The sequence below is a fragment of the Andrographis paniculata genome, unplaced genomic scaffold (genome assembly GCF_009805555.1).
Source record: "Andrographis paniculata isolate CXL003 unplaced genomic scaffold, ASM980555v1 Contig98END, whole genome shotgun sequence".
Classification (NCBI taxonomy): Eukaryota; Viridiplantae; Streptophyta; class Magnoliopsida; order Lamiales; family Acanthaceae; genus Andrographis; species Andrographis paniculata.
Genome location: NW_026137637.1, coordinates 2,783,601 through 2,810,720, shown reverse-complemented (window position 1 = coordinate 2,810,720; position 27,120 = coordinate 2,783,601). Strand labels below are relative to the sequence as shown.

General features: G+C 28.9%; 2 protein-coding genes across 2 annotated transcripts; one reads left to right on the top strand and one right to left on the bottom strand.

Annotated features, from left to right (window-relative positions):
- The first annotated feature begins 5,025 nt into the window (after positions 1 to 5,025).
- Positions 5,026 to 6,995, top strand: LOC127243782 (B3 domain-containing protein At4g34400-like). The gene is made up of 3 exons (XM_051263943.1): positions 5,026 to 5,320; positions 5,806 to 5,966; positions 6,735 to 6,995. Exons 1-3 carry the CDS (start codon positions 5,026 to 5,028, stop codon positions 6,993 to 6,995), a joined length of 717 nt encoding a protein of 238 aa, XP_051119900.1.
- Positions 6,996 to 17,814: 10,819 nt separating this feature from the next.
- Positions 17,815 to 25,542, bottom strand: LOC127243933 (16 kDa phloem protein 1-like). Its single transcript, XM_051264179.1, has 5 exons — positions 25,370 to 25,542; positions 20,100 to 20,216; positions 19,173 to 19,317; positions 18,381 to 18,519; positions 17,815 to 18,083 (listed from the first exon to the last, which is right to left on the bottom strand). Exons 1-5 carry the CDS (start codon positions 25,434 to 25,436, stop codon positions 18,003 to 18,005), a joined length of 549 nt encoding a protein of 182 aa, XP_051120136.1. The 5' UTR covers positions 25,437 to 25,542; the 3' UTR covers positions 17,815 to 18,002.
- Positions 25,543 to 27,120: the final 1,578 nt, after the last annotated feature.

Sequence of the window (27,120 nt, the reverse complement as noted above, 5' to 3'; positions counted from 1 at the left end):
GTATTTCTCGTCATGTCACATTCTGGGAGAATACTAAATTCTCTACCTTGTCCCACTTTCGAGTTCCCTTTGATCGTTCGTCTCCGTTCTTTGCCTTGTCCTCTCCACCTCTATTCTCCTCCGATGACACGGCCCCGTCCCCCGCTCCTGATGCTGTCCCAGTTGCACCTCCTGAACCGACGTTGATCCCCGAGCCTACTCCTACTCTCGACTCCTATACATCACCATCACCAGAGCCTGACACTACTTCGATCTCAGACCCTGATCCTGGCACTCGCCGTTCCACTCGGATTAGTCACCTTCCTACTCACTTACTTGATTATCACTGCTTCTCTGCCACCTTGTCCCACAATGAGCCAAGGTCCTTTCGTGAAGCGTATGCGGATCCGTTGTGGCGGCAGGCTATGTCTGAGAAGTTTCAGGCTTTGGAGAAAACTCATACGTGGGATATGGTTGATCTTCCCTCTGGCAAGAAACCTATTGGCTGCAAGTGGGTATTCAGAATCAAAACTCACTTTGATGGATCCATCGAGCGCTACAAGGCGCGTTTGGTAGCCAAAGGCTACACCCAGCAGTATGGTATAGACTATGAGGAGACATTTGCCCCGGTTGCTCGTCTCACCTCTGTCCGCTGTCTTATCGCTATCGCTGCCGCTCGTCGGTGGCCCCTGTACCAGCTCAATGTCAAGAATGCGTTCTTGCATGGTGATTTATCCGAGGACATCTATGTGTCTCCTCCTCCTGGTTTTCCTACCTCTTCCAAGGTATGTAAACTTCGTCGTGCCCTATATGGTTTGAAATAGGCACCTCGAGCCGTGTTTTCGAAATTTAGCTCTGCTCTACTCCAGCTTGGCTTTACTTCTAGCGATCATGATTCGGCTCTTTTCCTTCGACGTGGGTCAGCTGGAATTACTATTTTACTACTTTATGTGGATGACATGATCATTACGGGAGATGATGCATCAGGTATCTCTGAGCTGCAGGCTCATCTACACCGTCACTTTGAGATGAAAAGTCTAGGGCCTCTTCGGTACTTCCTAGGACTTGAGATTTCCGACACCTCCGACGGAAATATCTCTCTCAAGCCAAGTATGCCTCCGACCTCCTGTCTAGTGCCGGTCTCACTGACTCCAAGACTGCCCCTACGCCTCTTGATTCTGATTATCGTCTTACTCCGATGGACGGCGTCCCCCTTGATGATCCTATTCTGCATCATCAGCTGGTGGGAAGTCTGATCTACCTGACTGTCACTCGACCGGATATTGCCTATGCCGTCCATATCGTTAGTCAGTTTATGTCTGCTACTCGGACGTCTCATCATTCTGCTGTTCTACGGATTCTCCGGTACATCAAAGGTACTTTCCTTCATGGGCTTCATTATTCAGCTCATTCTTCCTTAGTTTTGACCGGGTATTCTGATCCTAATTGGGCGGGAGATCCCTCTGATCGCCGCTCGACCACCGGGTTTTGCTTCTTCCTTGGCGACTCGCTTATTTCGTGGCGCAGCAAGAAAACAGACGGTTGTCTCCCGGTCCAGTGCAGAGTCCGAATATAGAGCTCTTGCCGACGCCACTACCGAGCTTCTATGGCTTCGCTAGCTGCTGGCTGATCTCGGAGTGCCTCAGTCCTCTGCCACTATTATCCATTGCGACAGTCAGAACGCCATGAATATTTCGACGAATGATGTCTTCCACGAGCGTACAAAGTACATTGAGATCGACTGTCACCTTGTACGTCATCACGTTGCTCATGGAAACATCTCCTTGTCTCCCATTCCCTCTGCTGATCAGACTGCCGACGGATTCACCAAGCCTCATCTTTCCGGCCGTTTTCAATTATTCTTGAGCAAACTCAAGTTGGGTTCCACCGTTCCACCTTGAGTTTGAGGGGGATGTTGATATATATATATTGTATATATTTAGATATATATCCCTGCCTAATATACTCTTGTATAAATATAATATTATACTCTAATTGTAAACAATGAAAATATAGTTTATTCAATTAATCCTAACAGTATATAATTATTTTTTCTAAAATAGAAAAATGATATTTTTGAGTGGAAGAAACAAAAATAAAAGAGTATATATATTAATAAAAATAATAATAATTCAATAAAAAATATTATTTTTATATTATCAACACAATAACCAATGCCTATTATTATAAAACACACAAAAATAAACATATCCACTTATAGTTGGTAACAACATTATTTTTATAATGTATACATTCAAAATTTACTCTATAATAATTATCTATTTTTAAAATAACAATAATAATTGGTAACTAGATAGTTTTTTAAAATATATATATATTCAAAATTTTACTTACTATTGTTAAAAAAAATAATTGGTAAGTAGTAAATTTTTTAAAATATAGTTTTAAATTTTACTTTATTTGAATTATTCATTTAATGCTAATGATTGAATTTGCATTTATTATGACTTTTTGTAATAAATATTTTTTTTCTAGAAAAATAACAATGGTTTTACCAATTAAAAATAATATTATTTCATTCATATATAAGTTGCAACTTTCTGTGTTAATATATATAAGTAGCGTTCATGCATGTAGAAAGTAGATCTATAATAATATTCCTTGAAATCATTACAAATTCTAATCTCCTTTCATCTAAGGAAATTTGAGTTTCTATCGATTTACTTTCAAGTCTTCGACATTTTTTTTTGTTCTTCCCGTGGATATAACATAACTTTGTCCATATCGACCAATATAAAGTGTCCTGCTTTTTTCAAGTTTTATTTTAAGAGATTCTACTATAGGGAACTGGTATGTTTATTTTCCGGATTATTTCATTCAATTTTTTTTTTTTTATAACGAGTTTTAGTTCTATAAAATTAAAATTCAACCTACGCATCTAAAGATATTTTCAATAAAGTAAAGGTTTTGGCGTTTGTTTTGTTGTTGAAGTGTTTTTTTTTTGTTTTTTGTTCTTTTTGCAATCTTTTTAAAACTTACACAAGAGAATGTAATTATTTGTTCATTATTTTCGCCATAAATTTAATCTTCAAAATACAATATTTACGGCAAACCTTGTATAAGAAAGAACTTTCTAAGTCAGTTTTTTCCTTTTTTTTTTTTCTCTTTGATTTCTTTCTATATCAACTATATTTTGTTCCATATTGAATGTATATATTATTTTTTTTAAAATCTATATTTTAATCAAAAAATGACTATAAAACCCTTAATATTTCATTTCATTCATTTTGTGTTTTCTATTGCGAGCAAACTATAGATCTATAAATTTAAAATTCAATTTACACTGCTAATGACATTTCGAATGAAAGATGAATTTTTTTATGCTTGGTTCTTGTTTTTAAATGCATTGTTCCCCATTTTTTACAACTTATACAAATAAATGTGATTTAGTATTCATATTTTTTCATCGTAAATTTTAATCTTTGAATAACAATTTTTATCGCAAATATTGGGAAAAAGACACTTTAGGAGTCCTTTCAATTTTTTTTCTTTTATTTTTTATTTAATTTTTTTCAATACCAGCTGTTCTTTGTCCTTTAGTGAATATATACATTATCTTAATATAATATATTTATTCAAGAAAACAATATATAATACCCTGTATATGTTATTTCAAAAAATGACAGTAAAACTTTTTATCATATTTTGTTTCTTTCTTTTTTTTATTCACTTCCATTCAATTGCAAAAACATTTAAGAAAAATTTTAAAATGTAAATCTTATTTAAAATTCTAAATAAAATTTTGGCAAAATGATCATAAAAAACTTTTATTGCTTCACTCATACCTCTCTATATATTACCCATTAAGTTCATATATGTATATATATATATATATATATCCGTCCAAAAATTATGCCATTATTTCTTTTTGGATGCCCCTAAATATATTCACAATTCATGTAAATAATTTTATCTACTCATAATTTTATTCTCGTTATTATAATTAATAATAATTAAATTATCACTAGTTTTTCTACTGATCAAATTGTTTTTTTATAAACTAATTAATATTTTTTCTATAATATCCTCACTTTACTTTTTACCCATCCTACTTTAACATTCATAACAAAATCTACATAATTTTAACAGACTGGAAATATATTTGTTCCAAATTTCTATCTTCCTTAGGTATTTTTATCATTTTTCAACTTATTATACTTTTTTTACCTTTTTTTAAAAAACAATTATACCATAATTGTTCTGGTCATTTGGAATAAGATTTTCTCACAATTTTTTCTTTACCGAAAAATATAATTTTCATAGAATAGCTATCCTGGAACTAATATAAATTAAATAAATAAATCGAGGCAATGCAATGGATCCACACGGGAAGATATATCTCATATATATATATATATATATATATAGGATACTAAGATGAACTTATATATTTTATAGTATTGACCTAAAAAAAAAAAGAAAATAAAAACCAAACAAACAAATAAATACCTTCGCTTTCATTTAATCATTACATCTCGGTGAAAACATCAAAACAATTAGAAAATTATTTTACGGTATTTAAATTTTAATACAAAGATACACAATATTTTGTGATAGTTAATCTTGTGTTTGTTAAAATTATGCATATTATATGCACATTTTATTTATCCAAGTGGCTCAAATTTATAAAATATTCATAGAATTTATATTGACTATATATTTGTCAAGAATATCTTGAATAAATGAGTGTTTTTTATTTTATTTTATTGTTCAATCGTGTCTTAGATGTGATGTTTTATAAGATGAATAATGTATTTTTGCAAAAAATAGTGAAGATTGCATGATAAAAAATTACATAAAAAAACAAAATATTCAAATAAACATAGATTAATTAATTGCATAATGTAACATGAAACATATATATTGCAACAGAGTATTCCGAATGAAATTATAGAACAGCTGGATCAACCATTGCCAGAGGTAGTATATCTTCTTGGTTACCACAACACGTCATGGACTGCATCTGTGCGAAAATATGAGGATAAATGGTGTTTGGCTGAAGGATGGACTCAATTTGTCGAGGGCATGAAGTTTGAGGATGGAGACTTCTTATTTTTCGAATATTTTACTAAAGGGTTTTTCGATGTGAACGCATTCGGCCCTTCTGGAATGGAAAAGATTGAAGAAAAATATTCATCGGAGAATACTGATGTGGACAATGAAGTCAATGAAGTGACCGATGAATATGAGCCCATCAATAATGTTGAAGTTACAGTTGAGCATCTGCCCATCGATAATGTTGAAATGACCAAAGAAATTAATGAAGCAAGTGAAGATGATCATGTTCAAAACAATCAAGAAATTGAGCAGCTAAACATCGGTAAGTCCTATATGCTATTTTTTCAAAATATTTAGCTTTTGAATAAGGCTATCTATAAAATCCTTGGTAATAAGCATGGCTATTTAAATCTTTTATTTTACAATGAAGATTATATACCTATTTTCATGTGAACTAACCTATTGAAAGACGTTATAGTTTTTTAATCATTATAAAATATTTTTTCTTATAACTACAAATAATTTATTCGATTTTTAATTTGATTTGTTTTTAAAATGGTTCTTAAAAGGGTAATTTACAAGATACGAAGTTGTTTTGCATAATTGTGTTTCTCTATTTCATAGAATTTCTTATGGTGAAATTTATCAATTTCTTCAAAATATATTGACTAACAATGATAATATATGTTGCATTAATATTATGTTTTGAAGTATCAGAAACCTATATGTTTGATATAATGAATTGACAATTTCATGATTTATGGTATATATCTTATTTCGTAAATGATATTGGTGGTGAGAATTTAGAAAGAACACTACCAACAAGAGATCAGCAAGATTCAGAGAGACTCCCGAGAGATCGGATTGAACAACGCTACGGAATAGACATTTTCAGGGCTGGTCTAGCTTCACAACCTCGAAACCCATACTTTGTCACCGGAGTAATGGATAAACGAAAGGGCAATTTGGTAAAATTTGATATTCGAAACAATTTCTTATGAAAGTATCTACTTAATAAGTTCTTCAATATTTGGATAGCCACAATATATTTGATTGTTGTGTTTTGATATATATAGCATATATAGAACGAGCTTTAGATTGTAAGAAAATACTTCTATTAGTTGATAGATAATTTGTTGATTACTAATTTTTTCATAACGAATGTTATTAGGAAAAATTAGACGTCGGCGGCGATACCTAACTATAACTACTTGTTATACTTTTTTTGGACAATGGCATATATATATATATATATATATAGCACCGTATACTACTAACTCGAAAGTTATTTGGTAGTGTTTTCTACTATATTATAAATAGTGAGATCTTTGTTGCTTTTTATTGAAAATTGTGAAAACGTTTCGGGTAATTATGATATTGTTTTAGGGAAGTAATTTTTATTATTTTTTAGATATATTGTGAGAAAAGATCGTAGTTTTATTGAAAATTTTGAGTATTTTTTTTTTTTAGTAATGGTGAGAAAGATAAAATAACAAACTATTTATTTTACTTGTGTTTTTATTTTATTTTGGCATATTGATCTCATTTTAATATATGTATTTATTTTATTAAGATCTAGTTTTTATTGTTTGTGAATAATATTATATTGTTCAATGGTTTGTTTTGTTTCGAAATGTTCATCTTTTCCTATATTTTAGTACATATAATGTATAAATTATTTTTTCAATACTCTGTATTGTCGTATACACAACATGATCTTTCTTTTCTTGTTTCAGTTTGTTCCCAGGGATGTAGTGCAAGATAATAATATAGATTTTTCAAAGAAGGCTCAGTTCATAGATTCCACCGGAAGGAGACTCATGGCAAGATGTAAAGAATGGAAAGACGGACGGATATCAATATCTGGAGGATGGAGAAAAGTATGCACCTTCAACAATATAGATAAAGATGATAGATGCATTTGTGAGCTCGTGGAGGGAGAAGACGAACTAGCCATTCATGTTATTGTTGTTCGTGCCAATCAGATTCGAGGCTAAATTGGAGATGTTATAACTAATGATTCGGCAAACTCATTTATCGTATAAGAAGCTAGGGAATTCCAAACCTATCTTTGAATTACAATTATGATGCGTATGTTTTATGTTGTTTAGACATCAAGAATGCCTTTAGAATTCTAGCAACTTTTTTTATCTATACTGTGACAATCTTGCTTCTTTTCGTTGATTGGAAATCTATAGTTTACATCTCATACATTAACCTATAAAAGGTTTTTATTTATTTTTATTTTTATTTTTGGTGTGGATAATATTCTGTGTCATCAATTTTAGTATATTACTACGGCTTTTGGTGTCAATTAAAGTTGAGCGTCAATAGAAAAATGAGAGGAAAATTCGCACATTTGATTGGTAATGTAAGTCAATTATTATTATTATTATTTTATGTAATTAGGTAGGTTACTGTTTCATTATTAATGCTATGAGTTAAGATTGGTCGTAAAATAAAAATAAAAAATACAAGCAACAAAAAATGTACATAATAAATTAATCAAAACCAACAGAAATACATAAAATTAATTGGTCGATGAAGTGGACGAGTGACATGTGCTCGAAGATAGTGTTTAAATTATCGAACAAAGTAATGAAGTCAATGAAAAAGATAATGTTCAAATGATTGAAGAAGCGAATAAAGTGAATGAATATGTATTCAATGAAATTGTTCCAAAGAGTGAAGCAATTCATGAAGTCATTAATGAGGCCGATAAATGTGTCCATCGATAATGTTGAAGGAACCGGTGAATATGGACCCATCGATAATGTTGAAATGACCGAAGAAATTCATGAAGCAAAGTGAAGATAATCTTTTTCAAAACAATCAAGAAATTAGGCTGATAAACATCGGTATGCTCAATATTTGTTTTTTTTTTTCAAATATTTAGGGATTGAATCATTCTATCTACAAAATCCTTCCTAATAAACATGGCTGTTTAAACTTTTTATTTTTTAATAAAGAGTACCTATTTTTATGTGAACTAACCTATTGAGAGATATTATAGTTTCTGGATCTTCTAATACTTTTTTTTTGTTATAACTATAATTAATTGGTTCGATTTTTAATTTGATTTACTTTTTAAATGGTCTTTAGAAATTAATTTACAAAATATAAATGTTTTTTTATTAACAATGAGAAGTATATGTTGCATTTATATTATGTTTTGAAATATGAGAAGTCTATATGTTCAATATAACTTATCATATCCAACAATCATTACAATCTAACATACCGAAATAGTTTTCGAAGATTGTTTTTTTTGGGAATAAAATTCTTACCATTCAAATCTCAAACTCAAAATTCAAACTCCCAAACAAACACACCAAATAAAAGTAAGATGAAATATGATTTTTATAATTTATAATTATAAAAGTTAAATAAATAAAATTATAGTTAATTATTTACATATTATTATAAAAATATTATATAAATCATAACGATTATATTAATGTATTAAATTTCAAAACAATTATATTGACATATATATCAATTTTAAATTGGAAAATTAATCATAATAATAATTTAAAGCATCCTAAATTGTAAAATAATCTCCTAATAACAATAAAAAGAACTATATAAATATGTGAATATAGTTTTAATCAGATGTCATATTACTAATGTATTTTATTAGTGAGTAGAAATATATAAGTTGTTTTGATATTTTTGTCATTTGAATTTATGTATAAAGTAATTATATGTATAATGGTATATTTGTAATTTAAGTAAAAATTAATCGTATTTTGGTGGGACAAACCAAAATAAATAAATAAATAAAAAGGTACTTTAAGTTGGAAGGAAAATATATACTCCCTCCGTCCAGCTATAAAGTATACATATTTCTATTTTGGGACGTCCAATTACAAAGTAACCATTTCATTAAATACCCCATTTTTTTTTCACAAATACCCTTACTTTACATCACATCATTACTTTTATATCAAAAAGCAAGGGCAAAAATATCATTATACTACTTTAAAGTAAAATACTTATTTTTTAAACTCCGCGTCAAAAGTAAATGTATACTTTATCCGTGGACGGAGGGAATATATACTAATAAAAAATAATAATAATTCAATAAAAAATATTATTTTTATATTATCAACACATTAACCCATGCCTATTATAAAACACACCTAAAATAAACATATCCACTTATAGTTGGTAACAACATTTTCTTTATAATATATATTCAAAATTTACTCTCTAATAATTATATATTTTTAAAATAGCAATAATAATTGGTAACTAGGATTTTTTTAAAAAAAGATATATATATATTCAAACTTTTACTTACTATTGTTAAAATAATAATTGGTACCTAGCAACTTTCTTAATATAGTTTAAAAGTCTACTTTATTTGAATTATTCATTTAATGCAAATGACTGGATTTGCATTTACTTTTCAAATAAAATATAAAATTTTTTAATAAATATTTTTTTTCTTAAAAAATAACATTGGTTTTATCGATTAAAAATAATATTTTTTTCCTTCGCATATAAGTTATAACTTTCTGTTTTAATATATATATAAGTAGCATTCATATTTGTAAAAAGAGATCTATAACAATATTTTTTGAAATTGTTATACATAATAATCTCCTTTCATTTAAGGAAATTTGAGTTTCCATCAATTTATTTGAAATTCTTCGACATTCTTTATTGTTCCTCCCGCGGAAATGCCATAAGTCTGTCCATCTCCACCAAAAGAAAGTACCCACATTTTTCAAGTATTATTATAAGAAAATCAACTATAGGGAACTGGTATGTTTATTTTTCATTTTATTTCATTCAATTTTATTTTTGTCCAACAAGTTTTAGATCTACAAATTTAAGATTCAACCTAGGCATCTAGAGATCGTTTGAATGAAGTTAGGGTTTTGGCGTTTGCTTAGTGGTTGAAGTTAATATTTTTTGTTTTATTTTTTATTATTTGTGATCTTTTTAAACTTGCAAAAGGGAATGTTATTTTTTGTTCGTTATTTTTGCCATAAATTTAATTTTCAAAATACAATTTTTGGGTCAATCCTTGTGCAAGAAAGAACTTTCCAAGTCACTTTTCTTTTCCCTTTTATCTCCTTTTATTTTCTCTTTGATTTCTTATAATACCAACAGTATTTTGTTCTTTATTGAATGTATATATTATTTTGAAATTCTATGTTTTAATTAAAAAAATGACTACAAAAGCCTCTATATTTCATTTCATTCATTTTGTATTTTCTATTGCGAGCAAACTATAGATCTATGATTTTAAGATTCAATTTATACTGCCAATAATATTTGGAGTAAAAGATGAATTTTGGAAGTCGTATGGTTGGTTCTTGTTTCAAATGTATTGTTTGTGATTTTTTGACCTTATACAAATGAATGTAATTTTGAATTCATTATTTTGGTCGTAAATTTCAATCTTTAAAATAACAATTTTATGAAAAATCTTGTGCAAGAAGAAACTTTATGGGTCCCTTCATTTTTTTTTTAATTTAAATTTTTTCAATGCCAACTATATTTTGTCCTTTAGAATATATATTACTTTAAAATAATATATTTTATTTCATAAAATGACAATAAAATCCTCATTTTGTTCTTTTTTCATTCATTTCCTTTCAATAGCAAGGATATTTACCTCATAACTTCAAATATGTATACATATATATGTGTATATATATATATATATTATCGGTCCATCAACATTTTGCTACTATTTTTTTTAGATGCCAAGTAAATAACTTTAATAACTCATAATTTTATTACCTATACTTTAACAAATAATAATTAAATTGTCATTAAGTTTTCTACTTAATCAAGTATTTTTTTTCCGATCATTTAATAAATTTTTATAATACTTTAATCTTACTTTTTTACCTACCTTACTTTAATATTAAAATATCATTATTTTTTAGTATTTGTTCCGAACTAAATCTACACAATATTAACAGAGGGGAAATATATCTTCCAAAGTCCTATATATCTTCCTTAGGTCTTTGTATTTTTTTTTCAACTTATTATAATGTTTGTGCTTTTTTAAAAAAAAAAAATTACCATAATTGTTCGGGTCATTTGGAAAAACCCTGTCTCACAATTTTTTCTTTAAAGAAAATAAATTTCATAAAATTGCTTTGAACTAGCATTAAAAAAAAAAAAAAATAGAAATTAGTTGCAAAATTTAACATGGAACATATATGTTGCATTTTGTGATTTTGGATGAATTTATAAAACAGTTGAATCAACCACGGCCAAAGGCAGTATATCTTCTTGGTCACTACAATATGCCATCGATTGCATCTGTGCGAAACAAGGAGGATAACTAGTGTTTTGCTAAAGGATGGAGTAAATTTGTCGAGGGCATGAAGATTGAAAATGGAGACTTTTTGTTGTTTGAATATTTTATTAAAAGGTTTTTCGATGAAAAAGCATTCGACTCTGAAAGGAAAGGGTTAAAGAAAAAGATTCATTGGATATTTCTGATAAGGGCTTATGGAGGCAGAGACTCCAGAGATTGTGGACGCTCCCGTTGAAAAGGAGTCTACGGAGGCAGAGGTTTCAGAAGCCATGGAAGCTCCAAAATTTGCAGAGGTAGAGACTTCAGGGACCATGAAGGCTCCAAACGAAAAGGAGAATGTAAGGGCAGAGACTCCATACAAAAAGGACGTTGTAGGGGAAGAGACTCAAGAGGCTATGGAGGTTCCATACGGAAAAGAGTCTGCAGAGGTAAAAGCCCTAGCGACTTCAGACGAAAAGGACTTTGCGAAGGCAGAAGCTTTGGCCACGAAATTAGCAAATGAAAAGACTTATTTGTGTCCGGAATTGAAACTGACCAAAGGGTTTATTCCTTTTGCTAATACCATGTCGGCTAAAGGGCTGATGAAAGACGGGCTTAGCACTCAGCCGTCAAAACCTTCGGTTCAAGATTATCTAGGACCGAAGGCACCCGCTAAAGAAGCCGTCTTTATAAGAATGACATTTGGTAAAGGCTCAAGTTTGAACATGAAGGAGGCACGACCAAAGACGGCCAAGGAAGAGCCTAATGCCGATATCACCATCCCAAGTCCGAAAGCCTCAAGATTGGAGAAGAGGAAAGTATACAAAGGACCCAAGCCGGAGGCCATCGTAGCAGAACTGAGAGTCGCAAATGGGAAACGGATTTAGATTGTTACCACGGCTGACCAGATCACCATCATTCCCAAGGTGACACGAAAGCCCCCTATCATAAAAGAGAACGAAAAATGGATTGTGAATGAGCTGAAGCTTTCCACTAGGAGGGCAATAAGTGGACTCACTAGGACCCAAAAGAGGCGAGCTCAAAGAAGAAAGTTGGAGGCTCGTATGGAGGAGGGAAGGTCGCATGAGCCACCTCGAAAAAAAGAAGCAAATTGTAGGGCCGCTTCCAAAAAGAAAGCAAGTCATGGAGCTGTCAAGGAAGCAAGTTGTGAAGCCGCTTTTAGAGAGAAAGCAGGCTGTGGAGCCGCTTTCAAAAAGGAAGCACGTTGTTGAGTCATTTTCAGAGAACAAACAGGTTGTGGAGCCGCTTCAAAAAATAAAGCAGGCTGTGGAACCACTAAGGAAGCAAGTTCTGGAGCCGTTTTTAGAATAGAAGCAGGTTGTGGAGCCGCTTTCAGAAAGGATACAGGTTGTGGAACCACTTCAAGAAAGAAAGCAGGCTGTGGAGCCGCTAAGGAGTCAGGCTATGGAGTCCTTTCCTAAAAAAAGACAAGTAGAGGAGCCTCCGGAAGAAGTTCAAGAGTTAGAGGAAGTTGTCGTTGACGAAGAGCCTATCTTCGAATGGAATGATGTGGCAACAATGATAGAATATAAGAAGCTCGGGCCTGGCCAAAACCAACATGTCAAGCCTTTGCACATTCGGGTCTCGATGAATGGCTATCCTCTTGACCAAGTTCTGGTGGACAGTGGAGCTTCTGTGAATGTGTTGCCAATTGAGACCCTACGGAAGTTCGGAAAGACTAGTGATTATTTGATTTCTACATTTGTGCGGCTTACCGATTTCGTGGGAAATTCTTACAAACCGGCAGGTATGATCACTTTGAATGTGCAGGTGGGGACAAAGGAAATATCATCAAATTTCATGGTGATTGATGGTAGGCCATTCTATTCGGCTTTATTGGGACGGAATTGGATTCATGCATGCGAGTGTGTGCCTTCGACACTCCATCAAATGTTGATGTTTTGAGATGGAGATGAAGTCCAAGAAGTGAAGGCCGAGGAGGATCCCTTGTCGACAGAAGTGACCACAATTGATTCAAGTAAACGGCTCAAGGCAAAAGGACATGGGCTCAATGGAAGCAATCGCCCAGCCCTTTTGAGAAGGGCATTGTTGGACATAGGTCCAAAAGCACCTGAACGAGAAGGAGACTCAAAGACAAAAGTGGTGCCAGAGCTCATTGGCCACGGAGCCGCTCAACAGCAATGGAGCTTCAAGCCTCGGAGCCAAAGACTACTGCTTCCACAGAACCGAAGGCAACAGTTTCCATTGGATTGTGATGCTTCCACAGGGTCGAAAGCAGAGGAAGGTTGCCTCCACAAGATAGAAAGCAACATCTTCCACAGATCATGGGATAACTACCTCCGTTGGCCCTAGGTTAATAATTTCGTACTTAACATTAGTGGAGGACCTATGCACTCTCATGCTTTATTCAAAAAACTCCATGGAACAAACCAGCAAGAGGAAAACTGAAGATTTCATTTAACTCGAGGCTGTTGGGGATACATCCCCGTGGACCGGCTAGGAGTACGATGGAAACAAGTCGGAGTAAACAATATATCTGGTCCAGAGGCAATGGAAGAAGTTCAGAACAAGTGGAATCCGGTCCAGAGGCAATGGAAGCGGCTGGGAGCTGATGGAAGAAGGTTACCAGGTGGTTAGGAGCTTATGAAAGGAGGTTACCAAGGAGCTGATAGAAGGGGGTTACGAGGTGGTTATGAGGTAGTCGAATGAGGTGATTTGAAAGTTGGAGGTAGTAGTGGGAGGTTACCAGGAAGTTGGAGGTAGTAGTGGGAGGTTGCCAAGTGGTTTAGAGTGGTGGAGAAATAATTGTAACCGCTCCTTTAGTGGGAGAAGTGGTTATTCTAGCTTAGGATTACAAGTAGGAAAAAGAAACACAACACACACACGCACAACAGAACAATTCGTCTATTTTCTTACTTTTCTTTCATGTTTTATTTTCGTTGAATGCATTTTAATTCGAATTATATACTTTTATCCGCTTTCCAGTAGATGTTAGTTTAAATCCATTGAAATCGGTCGTTTAGGCTCGAAGCCTTGTGGACGATCGAAGCTGTGCAGGCTCCATCGTAGGAGCCGCCTCCAATCCGACGATGGACAGGCTCTTTGGAGTACTTCCGGAACCCACACCGACAAATCGACGAACGTTCTTAGAACCTCCGAATTTCAGGATCCAACACACTTCAAATTTTTAAATCTCAAACTTAATTAAAATACCATCAACATTCAATTTATCCATGTCTGCTTAATGTTGACGAAGAAGAATGCATGATTTTGTTGTTTGAGAAGATCAATCTTTTGATGTTAGTAACTTCTTGTCATGATCCGGTTCATTATTGGTTGAGATATTGGAGAAACTCGTGCAATCATCAAAGATTGGCATCCATAGTTGTTAGGTAGGTTTAGATTGTGTTCATATTGAAGGTTAGAAAAGATAAATTTTTTAGTTAAGATGATATGTTGATCAATGCATAACTCATGTTCCGGGTTCGGTTAGGTAATGAAGGTCTGGTTCTAGGTTATGTTTCAGGGAAGATCCGACGTAGTTTTATACGGATACTGCCGGAAGATAAAGTCAAAATTGAAGTAAGTCGTTATGATTCAACCAGATGAGGTATAATTTATCGACTTCGAAACAAGGATTCTAAAGATTAGGTGGTTTTTATTCACTACGAAAAATTTCAAGAAACTTTTTTTCTACCAAAAAGTAAATTCCGAATTAAGATAATAATTGTTGGATCGAAATTCCAGAAATATAGAGTAGATTATAAAAGTGAGCATGCTTTTATAAAATGAATGGAGTTCTAATAAACATGATATGTAGTATATATCGATATTTTCGACATTTTATCTATTTCAAGGGTTTGGGGCTCATCAATAACCATAATATATGCATAGGATTTATTATTTTTAGACATACAATCACACACTCTCATATATATATATATATATATATCACTAACTGGAAAAATCGGAAAAGGAAGACGAAGGAAAGGAAAATTCAGTGTGAAGGAGAGGAATTGAAGGGCATGTTTGTACTTTTCTATAAAATAAATAAATCATAATTAAAAAAAATAAAAAAAATAAAACTAATTGTACTTTCTCCGTCTAATCTATTTTGTCGGATTTATATACCACAAATACAGGATTTTAGGAGGTGACATAATGAGTAAATAATTAAAATATATAGAAATAAAAATAATTATAATACAATACAAATAATTATAATAAGATAACTAATTAAGATGTGTTTTGTTTGTGGGGTTTTATTTTGGGTAAATTCACTATTGTCATGTTTAGAATGTAAAAGTAGATTTTTGTATAATATAATAAATAAAATATAGATTTTAAAATATCACAAACAAACACACCTTTAGTTTAATTCGGATTAAAAAATATCGACTATGTAAAATATTATTAAATTATATAATTATTTTTTTAAAAAAGAAAAAGACAATATGTGAGACAAGTGGGTATAATTTTTTTATGACATGAAAATTTACAATATCTACTTTTTAAGTATGCTCTAAATAAATATCCAACTGAATTTAATAGTCTACAAAGTAAGTTATATCAGAAGAATCATGTGTGACGACAGGAAAGATCAAACGACGTTAAAGGAATTTGAATCCATGACAAACACTCACACTTTTAGAGAGAAAATTATAAAAACTATTTCACACTTATACTCTATTATTATTTTTGTCATGTATTTATTTCGTTGGCAAAATATATCCCTTATATTTACAAAAATCGTTATTTATGTCATTTGTTCGCACGTGATATTCACACCACGCGCGGCTACACACAGCCAAATAATAGAAATTGCAATTTTTTCAAACATGTGAGAAATATTTTGGCCGCAAGATAAATAGAAAAGAAAAATAATAATGCGGTATACGTTTTTGACATATTTTTTGCAATTTTTCCCGCAACGCGGGTGACCTCATGTTATAATTTGATTGATGGAACATAGGGCCGGAAAGGCATTGGACTGAGTATCAACTTTGAGCCATTAATATTCTTTTTTTTTTATTGTTGGTTATCTCACATTATTTGCTTTTTTAAAAAAATATATATAAAATATATATTATATATTTTAATCAAATTTTAAATTTTAAAATTAATAATATTTTTATTTTAATTAAATTATTAATTTTATTTAATTTTAATTTACAATTATTTATATTATATAATAATTATTTGTAATAATATATTTTTTAATTATTTACTAATTATATTTTATCTAAATTTTATATTTAGAATTATGTTATTAGATGAATCAAAGTTATTACTTGAAAAATTTAAATTCATCAAAATACTAGTTTATAAATATATATATATATATTTTTATTATTTACTGTGATTGTAATTATAGGAAGTTTTTCTATTTCAGCTTTCAATTTATTTTTAAGAATATTAATAATATTTATTTTTTATATAAAATATTATATCCAATAATTATTTTTTACTTCAAAAATATAAAATAAAATAAAATAAAAAGCCAAAAGAACACAACTTATGATATACTAATTTTTTTTCCGAAAGAATACTATTTTTGCATTTCAAAATGCTTGAAACATTTTTATTATAAATTAATTGTATATTTATTTTTATAAAAAATTAAAAATATAGTAAGGACCTTATGAGTTTTGCTTGTGATATCAAAGTAAACATCATGTAAACATTGTATTATTGTAACACTCCGGCCCGCAAGTCACGCAGTCCAAACGTGTTAGAATTAGATTGAGTCACCTATTTTGAAATTATCTTAAAACAAGCCCACGTAACTCTAGGGTTTTGTCAAGTGAACTTCTCAGGAGTCATTTATCCTAAAATAACCCTACAGAAGTATATTTAACTCTAAAGCAAATATGTTCAACTCTAAACGTGGATTTAAAAAAAAAAATTGTGCACATTGTTGAAATGAATAATTTATTCAATTCATTTTAATTACTATTCAACACCGGAGTATCACAATTATTGAAACGAGCAATCGACGGACCCCATTACTTGCCCAAGAGATAATTTGTGCATACCATTTTGGGATTTTTCAATTGTCTACGTTGGAACTCTTTACCGATGAGTATTTTTTCGTGTGTGTGTGTTTTTCGAGTATTGTAAGATAATAAGGAAACTGTGGTTTGTGTGTGAGATTCTTTTGTTGGTATTTGGAAGTAGTGTTTTAGGCTATGTTTACTTGTATGATTTTACTATTTCAATTTTTTTTTTTTTCAAAAATATCGAATCACATATTCATTTTTTATTTATTTTATTACACTAAAATCTAATGTTACATTTAAACATCACATCAATACATATTTATATCAAATAAAATAATTATTTCAATTGAAAATTTTACTATTTAAAACAAAAACAAAAAATCATAATCTTACAAGTAAATATTCTTTTTACTGGCCTGTCGATGTAATATGCAAATAAGGTGCACGGATATGGCTGGTTTTCTTCACTACATCGATTTCCACTATTCAGCCCATTTTTTCCCCCAAAAAACATCAAATCAAACACCTATTTTTTATTTTTTATATTATACTAAAAATCAATTTTACATTCAAAATATCACATCAACATCTATTTATATAACATAATACAACTATTCAAATTTAAAATTTTTACTATTCAAATTCCAACTCAAAATTCAAACCTTCAATCAAACACACAATTTATTAAGCATATGTATATGTAAACTACCATATCAATAAATTGTAATAATGGATGTTACATATGAACTACTAACTAATTAGGTTAGGCTTTCCTTCTTATGTCCTCCATTTTCATGTTTATGAGCAACACTCATACTCCCTTTCATACTCCCTTTTCCCTGCACCCACAAATTAACAAATACATATATATAATAAGTAAAGAAGTAAAAATGTATAAGTAAAAGATAATTATTCTATAATATAAATAATTATAGATTAAGATTGAGATAACTAAAAACTAATTAAAATATATAAATTAAAACATTTAAAATGATATTAAAATGTATAATTCTTTTTTAAAAAGAATATGACATGAGATGTGGAACGGACAGAAACGACAATATGTACGTAGTATGTGGGATTGAGGGAGAGTATATAATTAGGATTTTGCAAATCTTCTGCGTTGTTACACTTACAGCGTTGATAGTGAAGGTTACTCCAACTTCAATTTCTCCGTGGTATGTTTGGTTGCTGGAAACAACTCGATATTTTTGTGCATGGATTTCAGCCTTCCCGTTCTCTACCCCTTCCTCGAATAATTCCTCCAAATAGATTCTGCTTGCGCACATGCACATAAATGAAGCGAGGCAAATTCATAATATAATTTATGTATGTTTAGAATGACATGTATGCATATATTTGTTAGTGTTATTTTGGAAAAACTCACTTTAATTTGATTTTTTTGAAGAAAAAATACTATTCATTATGTCAATTTTTCTTCAAAAATATTATATATAACAATTATTTTCTATACAAAAATCTTATTCAATAACTATTTTTATTATTGCTAAAATTAATTGTTACATCGACAAGTTTTCACTAAGTAGTATTAGAGAAATTCCGAGCAAAATATTAAAGATATTTTTTTAAAAAGGTAAATTACATTATATCATAATTGTTCCATGAAGTCGTAAAATAATACCTTGATTAAATTTTCCATCATTTGAAATTTAGCAAATAATATGTCTCATATACTTGACTAAATTGAATAGTCTATCTCAATTCTAGACATAATATATGAGACATATTATCCATTAAATTTGAATTGATGAAATTTTCATGTGGAGTTTTACAAAATACAAATAACTCTCATGTAATTTTTAAACCAGATCGAATAATGATGATTTCTTGATAAATTAAATAAAGATATAGTCAAATTTACCCTTAATAGTATGTATTTAACGATAATATGATTCATAATTACATACGTTGCTTGTCCAAGATGGTCGTCGTGAGTGAAGGTATCGTGATCCATAAGTTTGAGAAGAAGCTTGTGTTGTTCTTCTCCTCCGGCTTTGTACTCTACTTCGAATTTGAAATTCTCATTCCACATTGGGTTGTGCCCACCTTGTCCTATATAGAACATATATTCAATTGATTGAGCATCGAGTCAATTAAGAAATATTTAAAATAACACATCAACATCTATCTATATCAAACAATTACTCAAATTTTAATTTTTATTATTCAAAAAATTAAATCCACAAACAAACACACCCATAGTTTTGTAATATTTTTTTAGATGTTTTATAAAAATAATAATAATATATTTTATTAAGAAATATTAGTAATAGAAAAATTGGAAATGAAAAATACAAACTATAATATCTGTTATATATTTTATTGAAAATATTATGAATAAAAAATTAATTTTTATTACTCTTTGATCCGAACACTTTGTTCTTTCTCTTTTTTTTTTTTTTCCCCACAAGTTTTTTCAAAAAAATTAATACATTACACACATTCATTGTTTTTATATTTCCTACACAATTCTCTATATCTTACATAAAAAAAACTTTCTTTCCAACAATCTCACAAAACAAACACACCTTAGTAAAAAATGACAAGATGAAAGCCAGACCGAGGTAAAGATGCGGAATATATATATATATATAAGTTGTCCTTCACGCCTAGACGATCAAAAACTCGTGATGAAAATAAGGGAATTGTATGTGAAAAAATGTGGAAGTTTTTCGGTAATTGAGAAGTTGAACGATCATGTTGTCTCAAAATCTAGGAGCAATGAAGTTAGAATATAAAAGATTTTTACGAACATAAATTTGAATGATATATGAAATAATATTTATTTATATCCTATGATTTAAAATACGAAAAAGAAGTGATAAGTGACGGACCTTGAATACAAATACAACATTGCATTCGAGACAATACAGTACGCCGTTTTCGCTGACCAGTTGTGCTTCTCCTCTCTTCGTTTTTGTATTGAATAACTACGTAAGGATCCATTTTACCTGCATCCGTCGTACAATAATTCTCTATTCATTAAAATGTAGTTTGTATATATGAAAATTATTTAATTAGACTAATAAATTTCGTAAAAATATATATAAGATAAGAATTTCAGACAATATTGATAATAATGTAAATATATAATGTTTATTTATAAAATTGCTAATTCAAATAGGTTCGGAATGAAGCAAAATTTGAAGAGAATTTTTTTATCCCCAAACTTGATCAGGTTAAAAAAAATATTTTAACTCATAATCCGACCGGCATGGGCGGAGTTATTCAGGGGCAAGGATTGGCTGCAATCCCCCCTTGCCCCACCCCACCCCACCCCACCCCACCTCATCCTTATTTTATTTTTTATTTATTTATAGAAAAACATATATATGTACGTACAGTTATATATAAAAGATGTTTAAAATAAATAAATAATAATAGTGATAATAAAAATTAGTGTTATACTCCCTCTGTCCCAATACAATAGTCTTATTTATCATTTTTGTCTGTCCTAAAATAATAGTCTTATTTTCATAAATAACAATATCACTATAAAATTATATTTACTTTTTCATTAATATTACACAATTGCAACTAATTTTTACACTAATACACTCACAAGGGCAAAAAGGTATTTTACTCATATTTTTTACCAACTATCAATATAATATCAATATTCCTTCAATCTCGTACCCAACACAATCAAGACTATACTTTTGGGACGGAGAGAATATAATTTTTTTTAGTGAAAACTTGTATTATTTTTTTTAAAAGAATAAAAATAAAAATTTACAACATATATAATCATAATATATAGTTATTGATGTTGTTTTAATTTGTTATTTTGTACTTCCTCTTCCTATGTCCCACATCTCATATCCACTTTTTTATTTCCGGTCTCACTTATTTTTTCTCTTTTTTTTTTTAAAAAAAAATAATACACTTTAATATTATTTTAAAAAGTTTAATTTATAATTTTTTTAATTTTAATTATAATAATCAGTTATCTTAATCTTAATCTATAATTATTTTTATTATACGGTAATTATTTTCACTAATATATTTTTAATTATTTAGTAATTATACTCCTTCTAAATTCATGTATCTACAGTAAAGCGAACAAAATATCCGGAACGGAGGGAGTAATATAATATAAATAAATAAAATTTGCCTCCTCTCAAATGTATTATGGTTCTGCCACTGCCGACCTGTATATATATAAAAGATTTTATTTGAAATACTCAATTTAAAGTGTGTTGATTTTGATTTTGAATTATTTTTTTTAAATAAAAAAAATATTATTCAATATACATTATTTTTAATAAAAATATATTATATTTTTTTTTATAAAATATCACGTTAAAATAGTATTTAAATTAAAATTAAAATTTCACTAAAGCCAAACAAACCCTTCTTCTTATTATTATTATTATTATTATTATTATTATTATTACATGTATTGACCTAACTTAGTTAACGTGATGTATTGACAAATTGCAAGTCACGATAGAGTTTAGGTACGTAGTTGGCGTGGTAAGTACTTTATATCCAACTTCTTCCAATCTGCTCTAATAATAAATTACTTATTTCCACCACAAAATTCAAATTTGGGGCAAAATTTTCTGTTTGGATAATAATTTTTAAAGTTTTGAAATATTGAAAAAAAATTATAATAGTAAAAAGTTTAATATTTGATTTAATATTTTATAAATATATATATATTTAATATGATATTTTAAGATAAAATATTGTTAACAAAAGATATCAAATTTTTCAAAAGTGTCATAAGGCATAAGCAATTTCGGTACCACCTGATTTTTTTTATTATTTTAATAAGCAATATCTACATTTTTTTAAAAAAAAAAAAACTACCTAAAAAAAATATCAATATGAATGTTTAAAATATTTTTTACAAAAAATTAAATGTGAATGTTTTAATTTTTTTAAAAAAAATAAAAAAAAGATAGATCTTATTTATTTTAAAAATATTATATCAAGTATATAATTTTTATTTAAAATATTACATAAAAAATATTTTCTTTATTCAAAGTATTAAATCAAATATTTTTTCATATAGTATCAAACAATTGTCTTTAATTGAAATTGTCAAATAGTTAATTTGAGGCCATCCTAAACGTGATATTGATTTGATCGAGTTAGCATATGTCACAAAAGTAATCAACATATAACTATACATGTCTCAGCATATATTGTGTTATAAGATATCATATGCTAACTTATAATATAATATATATATATATTATAAATATGTTGAAATATATATAAATATATGCTAATCACCCCTATAGTATATGTTGATCCGATCAAATCAGCACCATGTTGACTTGACCGAATCAGGAGCTGATTCATACTCTAATTTGAGTATTTGGAAAATTAGTGCTTTGAAATAGCCTTTTGAACTAAACATATGTGTTTATTTTGTGTTTTGGTTTGAAAAAAAAAAATTATATCGTAAAAAATTATGTAAATAATACAAAAATAATAATATGTATAGTATATTAATTTTTTTGGAAAAATAAGTAAGAAATTTTTACAAAAGAAACAAACCTATCCACCATTTTACACTACAAAAAAATAGTATATTTGTAATGGAATTTCGTTCCTAAAGTTCACGTAGCTAACGTAATTCTATCCCTAATTTCATCTCTAAGATCATTAGTAACGGAAAAAATGGATTTAAGAACAAAAAAATCTTGTTACAAAATTAATATTTTTTTGTAGTGTTAACATATATATATTGATTGCAGTATATATTAATTATTTTAATATATTTTATATATTAATTTATAAATTTACTTTTATAAATTTAAAATCATTGAAATTATTTATTTTTACATGTCACTATTTTATTTTAAACTATATAAATTTATTAAAATTAAATTAAATAAAAAACATAAATATTATTAATTTTTATTAAAATGAATAAAATAAAATACATTTATTGAAAGTTATAAATATAATGAATTAATAAATTAATCAATAATTAACATAAAAATAAGTATACAATATTTATTAATTTATATTTTACACAATTCTCAATAAAATAAATAAATATTTATATTTTTCTATAAAAATACATTATTTTTTTTAAATCTAAAAAATATAATATTTTTATAATTTTTAATAACTAATAACAAAAATTTAAAAATAATATAATAAAGCCCAAAGAACATAATTGAATATTTTAAAAAATAAAATAGAAATATCTTTTATCATTATCTTATGTATAAACAACTAATATTAAATTTATTTTTGTCAAATATTAGTTAATTGAATCAGTTAGCCAAACTAGCTTAAGTAACAACTATCAACTTCATTAAGACAGAGCTGACTCATTTTGCATTTTATAGATAACACTTAAAATATATTTGATGTAATGTATCTAACCCTAGTATTTTTTACGAGAGAAAATAATATTTTTATGAAAAATTGTCTACTGAATAATATTTATTTGTGTTTGAAATAATAAAACAAACAAACCCCAAATAAATACACGCTAAATGTTTTTATTTATAATTATTTATTAAAGTTAATATTTGTTTTGTTTGTTTTGTAAAATTATTTTAAAAAATATTATTTTAGCGTATAAAATTGTATAAATAATATAAAAATAATAAATATATTTAATATATTAATTATTTTTAAATTTATTTTTTTTCAAAAAAAAAAAGACTTAGATTCAAAATGCCGTAAACAATAACCGTAATGCTTAATTCATCTTCTTACTTAATTCAATATATATTTACATGTGTTTGAAAATGCATGCAAATTAATGTAGTGTTATTTTGCTGTTTGATTTTAATTTTTTTATCATGTAATTATTGTAACTATGTATGAAATAGTATTATTTTTCATAAAATACGACATTTAAATTCCTATTCAAACAAAAAATAAAATAAAAAATAAACAAACAAACAAAATAAGCATATAAAATCAAATTCCAAACAACTTCTAGTGTGTATTCTTAGTTTGTATTTTCATTTTAATTTTTATATTTATAATATTAAAATCATGTGTGACTTTAACTTCAAAAAATATCATAATTAAAATCATAAAAGCAGAATTTATTTATAATGTATATATCAATTGTGTATTATTCAATCTATTAATTTCTTTTAAAAAAATATTCTATTTAAAAAAATATATTATATTTAAAATAATTTTTCATTCGTAATACCATATAAATAGTTATTTTATCTCAAAATGTCAAAATTAAAATAAATAAATAAATCACTAAATAAACAAATCTCGAAAATGCTTTTCTTCAATGTATAGGTATATATACTGAGTTGATTTGTACAATTTTAATTTTTATCTTAGACGGTACGTTATTCCAGAATTATTATCAAAAAAATATAATACAATATATGCACTTGTTAATACACTATATAATATATATATATATATATTTCATTCAATTACACAAAGTCAGCAATTTAATACAAAATATTATATTTCATATTAAATTTATTATATTTAATGTTAGAATATGAAATTGAAATCTCTTATTTCGTAAAAATGTATACATATTTACAAGAGTTTACTAATCTTTTAGAGCATAGATCACTTGTTAATCTGGTGCTGATTTGACCAGATCAGCATATAATATACGAATGATCAACCTATATTTATCCATATTTTAGTATATTTATAATACAATACATATTATATTTTAATTCAATATATATTATTTTATAACACAATATATATTAGTTACTCTATGGCATATGCTAATCCTTCGAATCAAAACTCTATTGACTCACGGATTAGCACAGGATCTGCGACCAATCTTTTAAGGGTGTGTTTGTTTGAAGGATTTTGGAGGATTTCTACTATTCATCCAATTTTTTCCCCCCAAAAACATCACATCAAACACCTATTTTTCATTTTTTATATTATACTAAAAATCAATTTTACATTCAAAACATCACATCAAACCCTATTTATATCACATCATACAACTATTCAAATTCAAAATTTTTACTATTCAAATCCCAATCCAAAATCCAAACCCCCAAACAAACACACCCTAAATAAAAACTATCATAAATACTACTAAGTACTAATGTACTATATATTCAAAATCTAACATAAAACACATTCGATGAAAAAAAAAATGAGCACAAATTTTGAAACATACCAAAGAGTTCAGTGTTTTTAAGACCTCGAGCACGAACAACCGTCACCTCCATTACTCCGGCCGTCATCTTCGCCGCCGCCGTCGCCGGAAAACAAATTATTAGAGATGAAAAGGGTTTACTTTTCCGTTGAGTTGAGTTGCAGAAATTTATACATACATATATATATAGAGAGAGAGAGGAGTTTTAGAGAGAGAGATACAGCAGCTGCCTCTTTGGCTGGAATTAATTAATTAATTAATTTGCTTTACTTAATTTATTAAATTAAATTTATAATATAATATAATATAATACAATTGCACTTTTGATAGCAGACACGCCTCCATGCTTCCTTCACCGATCGTCTCGTCATGCATTGAATTGAATTTCACCACGCCTCTATTTCTTTAAGCTTTGGCATTGCTATAATATAAAAGGTCGCCGGTATATTTCTTTTGAGTTCTTTTCCAAAATGTTTGGTATTTGAACTCCACGTTCTTTAAAAATATATAGTATATATATTTTAACTCACAAAAAAAATAAAAAATAAATCGTATAAATGAAAATTTCAAATATCCAAACTTAATACAAAAAAAAAAAAAAACAAAAAAAAAAAACACACACATTCAAAGGCTTTCTTTACATATGTATGTTTAAAAGTTTTGAAACGCGATAAATTGTTTTAAAAAAAGTCACATCAAATATTTATTCTCTTGCAAATATTACATTAAATATTATTTTCGAAATTCAAATTATTTGAATATTTGCGAAAAATAGAAATTGTATATTAATCTAAAAAGATAGTGCATATATATAGGCATATATATGTGGATCCCAAATGACAATATATAAAAAATATCCTAACACCCCCTTCAAACTCAAAGTGGTAAACTAGAAACCAACTTGAGTTTGCTCAACAATGTGGAGAATCGGCCGGGGAAGAGAGACTTGTTGAAGATATCCGCAGTCTAATTTTCGGAAGAGATAAAAGATAGATGAACAGTGCCTGCACGAACATGCTGACGAACAAAGTGACAATCAATTTCAATATGCTTGGTGCGCTCATGAAAGCATCATTATGAGAGATCTGAATTGCGCTCGTGTTGTCACAATGGAGGGAAGTGGAAGAAAGTTTAGGAACCCTGAGATCAGAAAGAAGCCAACGAAGCCAAAGGAGCTATGAAGTCGAATCCGAAAGAGCACGATACTTAGACTCTACACTGGAGCGAGAAACAAGAGTTTGTTTCTTGCTGCTCCAAGAAACAAGGGAACTCCCAATAAAAAAACAATAACCTGTGATAGAGCGACGATCAGTCGGATCACCTGCCCAATTAGCATCAGAGAAACCTGCAAGAACCAATGTAGAGTCAACAGAAAAATGAAGACCGTGTAGGAGTGTTCCCTTGACATAACGAATGATGCGCAACACAGCAGCATAGTGAACTGTCCGGGGATTAGTCATGAACTGAGCAACAACATTAACCGCATGAGTTATGTCAGGGCAAGTGACCGTTAAGTATATTAGGGATCCCACTAACTGCCGATAGCAGGATGGATCCTCTAGTGGAGTGCCGTCGAAAGGAGCAAATCGGCAATTCCCCTCGAGAGGTAGTCAGACTTGAACGAGATATGAGATCAGATGCATATTTCGCCTGAGATAGATATATGCCATCTGAAGCGTCAGAAATCTCAAGTCCGAGAAAATAGCAGAGCTGAGTAAGACACTTCATGTCAAAGTGTCGATGAAGGTAGATCAGTAGATCAGATATACCAG